Source organism: Parus major, chromosome Z, assembly GCF_001522545.3.
Source record: "Parus major isolate Abel chromosome Z, Parus_major1.1, whole genome shotgun sequence".
In the NCBI taxonomy this organism is placed as follows: Eukaryota; Metazoa; Chordata; class Aves; order Passeriformes; family Paridae; genus Parus; species Parus major.
Window position 1 is genome coordinate 33,895,739 of NC_031799.1, and position 12,746 is coordinate 33,908,484.

Sequence of the window (12,746 nt, forward strand, 5' to 3'; positions counted from 1 at the left end):
ACATGTCTTCATTGAACATCTGTTATTTTTTATTTCCCACAGCATCAAAAAAATCGAAGGGTGAAGATGTTATTGACCTCATTATCTGTGCAGATTTATCATGTTTGCGTATTTTTATCAGAGAGAAAAGCCACAGAATAGCTGAAATTCACATTGAAGGTAGGAACAAACCTTTAATCACAAAGACACAAAACTTTGTAACCATATTAGTGTATAGATTTTGCGTATCTTTTTCTTTTTGAGGTCTTGATAGCCAAGTGATCATGAAGAAAGCAGCAACTGATGTGACTGCAAAATTGAAGAACATCATTATTGTGGATTCTGATGAGACAGCATTGTATAAAAAGGTAAGCACATGCATGTATTTTTTTAATGGATGCTAAATTAAACTTATTTTTTAGACTCTACTCTCTACTGTGACTTTTTTCAGTCATGTTTTATATATTTGTTGGGAGTAGGATTCTCTTTATAACAGATTGCTTTTGCTCCCACAACCAATAATTATTAGACTGACATTAATTTGTGCAACTGTGGTATTCAGCTGCTCATTGTGCCTCTTACTGTGTTGACTTTAGTGAAGAGAATTATTGAAGCTGAGATGTCAACTGAGTATTTTCAGCAATTTCAATGGATTTTTAAAATACATTATTTTTCTTCATATATTATTGAGATACTTGAAGTAAAAATGTCTTAGTGGTGTGAGGTATATTTTGTTTTGAAGTGAAGTTTCTCCAGTATGTAAGTTTTTACAGTAGAGATACTATTTTTTTTCTTCTTAAGGCTCTTTACATCACAGGAAAAGAAGTATTCAACTTCAGAATGGTATCATATGTGAATGCTACAGATGGCATTGCATATACAAATATGGATGTTGTTGACAATCGTATTTACCTAACTGTTGGGTGTATTCAAGTAGTTTTTGTCAACAAGTTTGTTTCATCTATTTTGGTAAGTTAAATTTTCCAAATACTGTTTCTTAGCATCCAGGTGAAGTTGTCTGAGTAAGAACAGGATAGTGTTCCATATGGGCTGGCATCTGTTTGTGTAAGAGCTCTTATATACTGTTGTAAAAACTTTACTGGGGTTGATGGTTGGGCTGTTTATTTTTCTCCTACATATGTTTGTTACTGTGGAGCAAATGAGTAAGCAAAAAGATTTACTATTGTTAATAGTAATGTTTTTCTTAGATGATTTAAGCTGTTAAACATTCATACCAATAACTATTCATTACACTGAAATATAAGTAGGAAACCATGAAAATTAATGCCCTTTCCATAGATTTGCTATGGAAATCAAACCTGATCAAAATCATGCTAAGTAAATCAAACTTTTTCTGCTCATATGATTAAATAAAATGAAATTTCTACAAGTCATGTTTCAAGGTCATTGCTCTTACTATCTAATTTTCCAAATATTTAGTATAGAAATTTATTTATATATATGCATAATTTATCATAGTTGAGGGAAGATTATCTTAACAAATAATTTGGACAAAATGTATAGCAAAAATAACATTTTAGGATGGTTTGCTGTTTAAATAACTATGATTCATAGTGTTTTTGAAGTAATGTAATTTTTAATTATTAATTCCTGAGATCTGTATTCCTTTCCTAGGCTTTTATAAATAACTTTCAAGCTGCCAAGGAAGCTCTTACTGAGGCAACTGTTCGAACAGCAGAGAAAGCAGCTACAGGTGTAAAAGAGTTAGCAGAGCGTAGTTCCCGTTTGGCACTAGATATCAATATCAAAGCACCTGTTGTGATAATTCCACAGTCAGCAATGTCTGCAAATGTCCTGGTGGCTGATCTTGGTTTAATCACTGTGAAGAACCGATTCTTTATTGCTAAAACAAAAGCACGGTGTACTCTCCCACCTGTTATTGACTCTATGACGGTGAAATTGAGTGAACTGAAGTTATACAGGTAATGTACTGTCTATATTTCAAAAATTAATTTAATACGTCTGAATTCTTCAGTGAGCTTCAAGGAATAACTAAATAATTAGCTAATTGCTAGTGATTGACAGACTGTTATCTTGGAATATAACAGTAAACTAACATTTTTTTAAAGCAATGAAAATGTATGGTTCAGGAAAAAGAGCAATCTGCACGTCTTTAAATAGAAGTAAATGTTTGTTCTGGGCAAATTGTGTAGTACTATAGATTTATGCATTATTCATTACTTTGGGACAGGCTATACCTATTTGTGTTGGACTGTTTTGATGTGATTTTCATGCTAGGCATAGCAGCAAAGGTACTGCGTTAAATAGCTATGAAGAACGATTTGAAAATGGTCCTTGGTGGACGGGGTTCATGGAAGGGAGAGGGAGTGGAAGGGGCTTTTCAAACACAGTTGAAGGGTACTTAAGAAAGAAGCAGTTGCTCTCCACTGGAGAGTAGGTAAGAGATCTGACATGCAGGAGTTTGTGTGTTGTGTTTCTGATACATGCCTGATACCTTCTCCCTACAAAGGAAGGAGGTCTGCTTTGGTGGAGTAAGGCTTCAACTAGAGCTACTTGGAATAGTATAAAGGCACTTTTATAGTATTAGTTAAAAAGATGAGGAAAATACAGAAATGGTTTTTTTTTAGAATGTGAAATATGTGAAAGCTGGAAGGATTTTGCTTCTCTTCACAGATCTTACTATGAGCAAGATTCTTTGCAAACTGAAGTACAGTTGCTGCAGCCAGTCAATCTGGAAGTAGCTGTTGAACGAAATTTAGCTGCTGCATGGTATAATGAAGTTCCTGATATTGAAATATCTGGCCGACTCAAGCCTATGAATGTAAGCACTTGTTTCTGAAAGCAACTTTTAAAATATTTTTGGAAAACAGATTAATTTTTCTGTATAAAATTCCAAACTCAGTAGTTAAGGTATTGTTTGATTTCAAGACAGAGGTAGAACAGATTTTGTTGTTTCATAGGGTAAAAGGAAATGAATAGATTTTTGTTCTAATTTAAGCTCAGTATTTCGTCTGTGATTCTCCAGGAGACTTTGTACTATGAATTACTGTTGCTAGTTAAAAATGCTTATTCTATTCTGGCCTTTTACCTGTCAGTGAAGGATTGAAAAAGTTGGGATTTATTGGTTTGTTTAATAGCACTGCTGAATTTGTACCTATGACAAGCCTGAATAGTTATTAATGACCTGCTGTGCCACATAGATATTCACAGATCTATGGGGCCAGTGGGATTCATCCTAGGGTGATTTAAATGTGAAAAAAAATAAATAAATAATGTAGATTAAAATTTAAACATAACATAATTTAAATTAAACATTAAAAATAGAAAGGTTGTGAAGAGTGTGAGGAAAACCAATTTGCGAGATTTTGGAACAGAACTCTTAAGTATTACTGTAAAGTAACTGTTACTGTAAAGTGGCTTGTGACTAAATGCAGATAAAGATTTTGGTTGACTGTAGGTCAAACTGTGTGTTCATACTCTGACATTCCAGTTTCTAAACAGTAACTTGGTAGGGAAAGTTTGTGGATGAAAACAAAATGATGTGTGACTTCTGATTTCTAGAAATTACTGTAAGGAGTTGTGTGAATTTGAGAAAAATGTTCAGCATCGTAAACAGAGTCTCAGATGAGATTAATTTGATTTATCTGTTTATTTGTAAGCTTAAATTTTGGTTAACAAAAGTTATGCAAACAGAGTTGTTCTGATTTACATTCCAATGTTTTTTAAAGCTAATTCTCAGTCAGGAAGATATTACCACAATACTGAGGACACTAAATGAGAATGCAGGTGAAAGCTCTGGTGCATCAACAGCTTTGCCAGAATCAAAAGCACCAACTAGTCATTCTAGTGAAACGCATGGTACTTCTCAGCAGTCTGCAGGTAATATTTTCTAAAATTACATCATCTGGCATTTTTATGTGTTATTGTCACTATATGGCTTCTGTTGGAGTTGCATTTACGAATGGATGCCAGATTCATTTGTGTATACCAATACTGTAGAATTACAGAATAATTAAGGTTGCAAAAGACTTCCGAGATCATCAAATGCAACGTTTGGCCAAACACCATGTCAACTAAACCACAGCACTAAGTGCCATGTCCAGGTCTTCTTGAACGCTTCCAGGGATCTTCACCTTCTTGAGCAGAAACTCTTCCTGATGTCCAGCCTGAACGTCCCCTCCCGTTTCAGCTTGAGGCTTTATCACCTTACCCTGTCACTCACTAGCTGTCTGTGAAAAGAGACCCGCCCCCATCTTGCTGCAACTTCCTGTCAACCTCTCTTTCACAAGATGAGTCTGGTCAAAAAAAGGAGATCAGATTGGTTAGGCATGACCTGTCTTTCCTAAACCCATTCTGAAACCATTTTGGCTGGACCTGATCCCTTAGTTGTCCAGTTTGTGCCATATGGTTACACTCAAGATGATCTGCTCCATAACCTTCCCCAGCACTGGGGCCAGGCTGACAGATTTGTAGTTCCCTGGATCTTTCTTTCGTAGATGGGTATCCCATTGGCCAACCTCCACTCATCTGGGACCTCTACCGTTAACCAGGACTGATGATAAATAATGGAGAGTGACTTGGTGAGCTCCTCTGCCATCTCCGTCATCACCCTAGGTTGAATCCTGTCTGGCCCCATAGACTTACGAGCATCTAAGTGACACAGCAGTCACAATTACTTCCTCAGGGATTGCAGCACCTCTCTTCTACTCTCTGACCCTGTCTACCAGCTCAGATGGCCAGTTGCCCAGAGAATAACCATTTTCACTCTTAATGACTGAGGTAAAGAAGGCATGAAGTACCTCAGCCTTTTCCTCATCCTTGGTGGGAGGGTATTCCCTCCACATCCAGTAAAGAGTGGAGATTATTCCTTTGCCTGCTCTTTGTTGTTAATGTATTTATATAAACATTTTTATTTTACTTCACAGCAGATAGAGTGGCCAGGTTGAGTTCTATCTGAGTTTTAACCTTGCTAATTGTAGTTGGTTTAGTGCTGGCTAAATGCACTTACTAGAATAATTTAATCATATTTTTGCTGTGAGATAAGATTTAGGAGGACAGTAAAGAAAGCTCAAAACTTGAAAGTTTATCAACAGAACTAAAAGAATAATAAGAATCAGAATAAAACCTTAAGAACACTTAACTCACAACCTTCTCTTTTTTTCTTACTGATAATGTAAATGGACAAAACTTGGGACTTCCAGTTAGTTTACAACTTCTAGAATAGTTTTTCATCAATTTTCTTAGGGAGAAGAGTTTTACTTACAGAGAAGTCTCCACAGCATAGCAAGAAAAAGTTTTCTCGTGGCTTCAATGTCACAGTGAATCAGCCACCTGGGAAAGGAAAATCTGTTTGCAGTGTTAAAATCCCTCCCCTTGATTTTGAGCTTTCACTACAACTGTTTTTGAGGGCTCTATTTTTTGCTAGTGAGGTACACGTCTGAGGATGAGCTGTCCAAAAGCAAAAGTTCTTTTCATTTATTTTTGAAATCATCTTTATCTCTGGGAACAGAGGTCTTCTTCTTCCCTGGGGGAAAAGTGTCTTTATCACTTTTATTTCTGTTAAAACTTCTAATTTGGTTCATAGCAACTTGAACATCTGATTTGCTTCAGCATGGATGCCTTTGCTCATGTCTATAGTTTGAACACTCTATCTCCCTATGTTTTTTTTTTCATGAATTAGAGGGATATTCTAGTGTATCATAATCTATCAACATGGCCTTACAAAAAGAATTTTAAGATTAAGGCATGTCCTCATTCTCCTCCTATTTGGAACTTGACTCCTTTGTTTATTGACTTTGGTGTCTTCCTGTCGTTTCTTTACGTTTCTTCTCCTCTTCCTTTTTTCTCGAGAGATGATTTGCATTTGCATTTTCAACTTTTATGCCTGCGGATGGTGGTCATATGATTGATCCCTCCGGGCGACAGCCGGAGCGTTCGCGGTGATGTATTTCAGGCCACGCTGGGGGCTGTGCGAGGATCTTAAGGCTGCACTGGCTGCAAGCCTGGTCCCTGCTACGTTCAATTCCAGCCGCAGAGCTACTTTATGCATGGGCTGCAGAGCCGCCCCTGGTCTTAGCCACATGATTTCCCTCGGCGCTGGGATAGCACCCCCCGGAAAGATGACTTGGCATCTTGCGGCTGGAATTCTTCAGCGGCCGCACTGGAGGGGGGCGGCCAGGATCTCAGCAGCCGGGCTAGGACGCGGCTGGCCTCTGCTCCTCCTGCTTGGCAGCCGCTGGGGCCCGGCCCTGACGGGACGGGGCTCCGCAAGCTCCCGGGAAGGGGCCCGGCCCCGCGGCAGAGCGCACCCGGCCCAGCACGACCGCGAAACTAGGCCGGGCCAGCCTGTTACCTGTTTCCAGGCCGGAAAAAAGTTTTTCTCGGGCTTGCCCGTCCTTAAAATGTGTTTTCACAGAACCGTATTTAACTCTTTAAGTAGTTTAACTATGTGTCAATCTTCAAAGCTAGTCACTGATGTCAGGCACTGAAGAAGCTCTTTGCAGCTCCTCACAGAAAATTACTTCTGTAGTTAGTTCCTTCCCTCTCAACCAAAAGTCAATTAATACAAAACGAACACACTAATTTTCTTTCTATGTGACTTAACAATATCCTTGTACTCTTCTTCCAGTTGCCTGCTCCTTCTTCCAAAGATCATGAACTCTGATCTTCCCTGCTGAGTTCCTCCCTATTTAGCCAAGCCAGCACATAGAGACAGTCTGGTCCTGTGCCTATAATATTTCCTTCTTAAAGTACATCTAGACTTCTTGGACCCCTTTGGTTTTAAGGGCTTATTGCCAAGAGACTGACTGAACCAGTGTTCTGAACAGGACAAAGTCCACCCTCCTGAAGTCCAAGATTTTGTTGACACCGCTGAGTATTGAAAACTCTTGTGTCATGGCTGCTCCAGATGGCTCCAACCACAGCTTCTCCCCCAGCCCTTCTCTGTTTGTAAGCAGCAGATCCAGCAGGCCAGCTCCTCGGGTAGGCTTACTTCCCAGCTGTGTTGGGAAGTTATCTTCACACACTCCAGTAATCTCCTAACCTGCCTCCTCTTTTCTGTGTTCAATTTCCAGAAGACATCTGGCAGGTTAAAATTTCACATGATTTCATGACAATCATGAAACATCAGTCAGCTTATCTTAGAATAGTTCATCCACTTCCTCATCCTCTATGGGTGGTCTGTAACCAGGATATCTGCCTTTTTGGCCTTCCCCCTGATTGTCACCCATAGATACTCAACCTTCTCATCACTGTCCTGGAGCTTTGTAAAGTCAAAACACTTCCTAGTGTACAAAGCCACCCCACTACCTCTCCTTCCTTGCCTGTCTCTTCTGAAGGGCTTGTAGCCATCCAATGCAACACTCTGGTCATCCCACCACATTTCTGTCATTGCTTTCCTGCTGCACCCCTGCTCCTCCTATTTGTTACCCATATTGTGTGCATTGGTGTAGTTGCACTTCAGCTGGGCTACTGATTTTACCCCTAACCCTGGCATTCTGGCTCTAGGCTCATCTTAAGTGAGCCTGGTCTTATTCCCACCCCCCTGCAAATCTAGTTTAAAGCCCTCTTAATCAGCCCTGCCAACTCATGGACAAGAATCCTTTTACCCCTTTGAGACAGATGAACCTTATTTGTCCCCAGCAGTCCTGGTATTACATCAATTAACTCATGGTCAAAAAAAAATAATTCACTGATGTCACCAACCTTCATGCAATATGTTCATGAGGTGGGTTCTCATGTTCATTTCAGTGTTCTTCCCTGCTACTGATGGGATCAAGGAAAACACTAGAGGATCTCACAGAATCACATAATGGGTAAGGTTGGAAGAGACCACGGTGGGTCATCTGGACCAATCTCCCTTCTTAAATAGGATCATCCCAGAGCACATGGCATAGGATAGTGTCCAGGCAGTTCTTAAGTATCTTCAGTGAGGGAAACTCCACAACCTCTCTGGGCAATCTGTGCCTGTGTGTGGTCATCTGCACAGTAAGGAAGTTCTGTTTGGAACTTCCTGTCCATAACTTTCTTCCCTGTCCACCTCACTTGTCCACTGATCCAGGCAATGCTTGCTGAGTTTGCCTGTGAGGATGTTGTGAGAGGCCTTGTTGAAAGCCTTGTTGGAGTCAAGGTAGACAATAACCATTGCTCTTACCTCATCCATCCATCCATCATCTCATAGAAAACATTCAGGTTGGTCAAGCATGATTTCACTTAGGTGAATCCATGCTGACTATTCCTTATCTTTTTGTCTTCCATTGGGATGGGGATAAGTGCCTCCAGGATGAGGCACTCCATCACCTTTGCTGGGATTGAAGTGAGGCTCACTGGCTGGTAGTTCCTTGGGTCATTCTTCATTGCCCTGTTTGAAGACTGGGATGGCATTTGGTTCCTTTCAGTCCTCAGGCATCACTCCTAACCACCACAGCCTTTCAAAGATGATTGTGTGCAAGTCAGCTCGCTCAGCATTCATAAATATATCCTATCAGGGTCCATGGTCTTATGGATGTCAAAGTTGCACAGGTGTTCTCTAACCCAATCCTCCCTTACCAAGAAAGGTTTTCTTCCAACGTTCCTTTACTCTGGCCTCCTGGGTCAGTGATTCCTGAGGGCTGGTCTTATCAGTGAAGACTGATGGAAAGAAGACATTCAGTAATTCCTCTGCTTCCTCTGTTACCAGTGTCCCTCCCACATTTGGCAATGTCCCATGTTATCCTTACTTTTACTTTTCTTATTGGAGAAACCATTCTTCTTGTCCTTGACATCCTTGGCCAGATCTAATTCCTGATGGGCCTTGGGCTTCATTGTCTCAGCTTACCCTGACAACCTGTCTATACGCATTTCAAGTACCTTCACCCCACTTACATCTCCTATGTATTTCCTGCTTATGTGTGTGTAGTATCAGAAGCCCTTTATTCATGGGCTTATCTTATCATGGAGGTCTCTTACCCCTTTGCCTGATTTCTTGCTCACTGGCCTGCACTGGGATGCCAGTTCTTGAGCCTGGAGGAAGTGATCCTTGAATGTCAATTTCTCTTCCCTGCAGAGCCTATCTGTGGATTTTTTCAAGAAAATTCCCTGAAGTGGCTGAAGTTCTCTCTCCTGAAGTCCACGGTTACAATCTCACTTGCTGCATTTTTCGCTCCTCACCCAATGAGGAACTCCACAATCTCATGATCACTACCCAGCCAAGGCTGCCTCCAAACCTTCACATCCCCCACAAGGCCTTCCCTGCTTATTAGTGTGAGGTCAAGCAGCACAGCATTTCTTGTGGGATCCTCCACTATCCATGGCAGAAAGCTGTGATCAGTGCTTTTCAGGAACCTGCTGGGCTGTTTGTGTTTCCCAGTGCTGGTTCTGCAGCAGATGTCAGGGTAGTTAAAGTTCCCCACAAGAACCAATGTCTGTGTTTCTGAGGCTTTGTGCTGCATATCAGAGGCCTCTTCCACTTCCTTCTCCTGCTTGGGTGGCCTGTAGGAAATGCCCACAAGTGTCATCCCTACTAGTCTGCCCTTTTATCCTGACCCATAAGTTTTTGACTTGCTCATCATTCACCACAAGGCAGAGCTTAATACCTTCCAGATGTTTCCTCATATAGAATGTTTTTCGTAAACAGAATATAGCCCTTCATTTCAACAACCCAGTCATGTGAGCTAGCCCACCACATCTCTATAATTGCAATTAAGTCAAAGTCCTTTGACTGCACACACGTTTCTCTTTTCTCCTGTTTGTTTTCCATACTGGGTGCATTGGTGTATAGGCAATCACCCAGTTATAGAAGTATATATACTTCTGTTATAGAAGTATTTGATTGTGCAAAAGGGTGCCCCCTAGTCTGTCATGTGGTTACATCTTCAGATGCTTGTACTCACTGAGTGTATTCCCTCTTAAACCTATTTTTTACCTGCTTGGGTGATCACTGTAGTTCTGCCCTTCCCACACCTCACCTCTGTCAAGCCTGGCCATATTCTTTCTCCAATTCTAGTTTAAAACTCTCTCAAGTTAGCCCTGGAGTTAGTCCTGCTAACTCCTGAGCTAAAATCCTTTTTCCCCTTTGAGACAAGAGGATCCTGTTTAATGCCAGTGTTCTATAAACTGACCCATGATGAACAAAACCAAAATTCTGATGGTAACACAGAACTGTGTTACCAAGGGGTTCATCTGCATGATTTTCTTGACAGGACAGAAGAGAACAGAACTTGTGTTCCAGATCCTGTCTCCTAGTAGTGCCTATTACCTGAGCCCCAGGAAGGCGGCAGACTTCCCTGTGGGATGGGTCCAGCTGGCATGTAGGGCCCTCAGTTCCTCACAGAAGAGAGTTGCAACAATTACTCTTCTTTCTCTTTTGCCTGAAATTGTGATGCATTTGGTTTACTGACTTGCGCTGGGTAACACTCCCAGGTAGACTTGAATCTTCATTATCATTTGTTCTTCACTATCATTTGTTTCACTCTCAGGTTCTAGAGCCTCATACCTATTTCCTGAAGTTACCTGTGAAAGCAAAGGAGGTGATTCTCCTGTTGCCCCCAGCTGGGACCTGTTTCAAATTTTCCCCTTGTCTTCTAGTTCCCCTCCTTCTGTCTGATGACAAGAGTGTTGGAGTTCCTCTAACTTGGGCTGAGCTTCTACCTCCTACATTTCTCTCAGGAATTTTCACCAGTCTATTTTTCTGTCAGACCCTGATACTCTTCAGCCTCTACTTCCTCTCTAAACTCAGCCACTAGGCTCAGCAGGTCATCCACCTGGTCCCACTGCACACAAGTGTAGTGTAGTGTAGTGTAGTTCTGCCCTCTGGGGCTAATGCCAAGCTCCAGCACTCCCTGCAGCTGCAGACCTGAGCAGGTGCATGCTTCTGAGGAAGCTTGGTCTGGGTTGCTGTGCTCCTACTAGCAATGGCTTTTGGCTTTATGGAGATCACTGTTGGATCTGTTCTCGTGGGGTAAGTGAAAACCACCTGGTGAGCTCTCCTAATGAGCTGAGAGGGTCACTCTGCCCGCCTACATGCCCTGCTCATGTGAATTTCTGCAGCAAGTGCTGTGCCACATCCTTCTGATGTGCCATGTCCTGTTTACCTTACCCACCTTTTCACTGTGCTCCAAGCTGCTTATGCTTGCTACAGTCCTTTAAATCTCCTTTGGTTGCTCTGGCAAGGCCCTCACCATGTAGGCTGCACCTGGGATAGCTGCCTGGACCCTGTCACGTCTCTCCCATCTCTTGGGTTTCCCTGACTCTGGGAACCCCCTATCAGGCTCTTTTGCCCTGTAACTGCAGGCACTGTGGCTCCCGTTGTTGCTGCTGTCACTATGTGCCTCCTTGGCTGACGAGGTCAGTTGACTGCCAGTTGACCTATCACCTTGACATTGTGGTTTGAGCTATAGCTAACATATAACATGTAGCTAACATATAGCTAACATAACTAATAATGAATAGGAGCAGCTGAACCACTGTAGTGAGTTTTGGAGCAAGACATGAAATATAAGGGTCTTATTTTCCTGGCTATAATGCAAAGTAGCACTTAAAAGTCTTGTCAGCTGCATTTGTGACCATCTCAACTTTGAAAGGCTCATCATTTTGCTCTCTTTCCTGTGTATGGTGGTTTCGTTGCTGTTCTAATTTACTTCTGTTTGTTGTAATGATGACACCCCTGAAAGTTGTTCCTATTCAGTACATGTCACTGCCTATCAACTGTTCAGCACACACTGAAAAGGAAAGCAAGTAAAGTTAACAAAACCATCTTTTGCTGAATTCTTTTATTAAATATGAAAACCAGCAACAATGTGGTAGATGAACAAATGAGGATAAAAGTAAATTTGTATTCTTTGTAAGACTTTTGCACACAGTACCATCCAATATTTAGGGGAAATTGTACATTTGTGTTTTAAAGACAGTAAAAATCTCATGTAGAATATATAAGGGGAGTGTTTTATATTCTCAAACATTGTGTGATTTTGCCAAAAGTTGTTATATAAGGCATGCTAAACACGTTATGTGTGGATGAATTTACATATGGAGAAAAAGGGAAGTTGCTGTCTCTATGGTCATAAGCGAGTGTGTTTCATTTTGTTTTTTATCCTTATTTGCAGTCAGGTAATTTTCTTAATATTAACCATTTTTCTGATTCCTGAAAGGTGTAACTGTTGTGACATCAGCTGTGGTGGAATTGCATTCACCTATGAAAATTAAAACAACACTAAAACTGGACTTCAGATTTGACTCTCTTACTTTAGTGTTGTATAGTCCAAATTCAAAACAGGTGAGTAAAAGTTTGGTTACAAAGAGTAATCAGCAGCTTTTTGCCTAGAGTCCTGGAAATTCTGAACAAGAATAGCTTGTTTGAATAATTTATGACTATAAGAGAAAGTGTTTTCTAGCAATAATAACAAGTGTAATGGAAATGAGAGAACAGCTATTTTAGTAAAGTTGTTTAGCAGATACTACAGGAAGTAGAATAGCCAGTGGTAGTACATAATATGTGGCGTCTTCTGTCATCTGACTAAAAATTGATGAAAATTTATATTAATTTAAAATATAGTTTAGGAAGAAGAATATACAGAAGAATGGAACATATTCATTAGTTACACGTAGAGATGGGTACATGGACACACACAAAATGATGAAGAAAGAGTCTTAAATTTGTCAGTAGGAATGCATTTATATTCACCTTGGTTTAAACTTACAAAACTTGTCACCAGATTTCTGACTAAATTTTGTAATCTATTATAAACTTAGATCTCTCATTTAGGTAAGCTTGCTTTAGAAAGATGGTAGAAGAGCAGAACTTCGCTCTT

At 40.7% G+C, this 12,746-nt stretch overlaps 1 protein-coding gene across 14 annotated transcripts in view; it reads left to right on the forward strand.

Moving 5' to 3' along the window:
• VPS13A (vacuolar protein sorting 13 homolog A) overlaps positions 1 to 12,746 on the forward strand; it is a 111,656-nt gene that overhangs the window by 45,145 nt on the left and 53,765 nt on the right. For all 14 annotated transcript variants that reach the window (XR_004500561.1, XR_004500562.1, XR_004500563.1 and 11 more), the window contains 7 exons: positions 43 to 159; positions 244 to 347; positions 781 to 948; positions 1,615 to 1,922; positions 2,635 to 2,782; positions 3,690 to 3,840; positions 12,087 to 12,211. Coding sequence is in view for 10 of the 14 variants with exons in the window: in XM_015652863.1 (XP_015508349.1) it covers positions 43 to 159; positions 244 to 347; positions 781 to 948; positions 1,615 to 1,922; positions 2,635 to 2,782; positions 3,690 to 3,840; positions 12,087 to 12,211 (1,121 nt within the window). In the remaining 4 variants the exon portion in view is untranslated. The remainder of the gene's footprint in view (positions 1 to 42; positions 160 to 243; positions 348 to 780; positions 949 to 1,614; positions 1,923 to 2,634; positions 2,783 to 3,689; positions 3,841 to 12,086; positions 12,212 to 12,746) is intronic.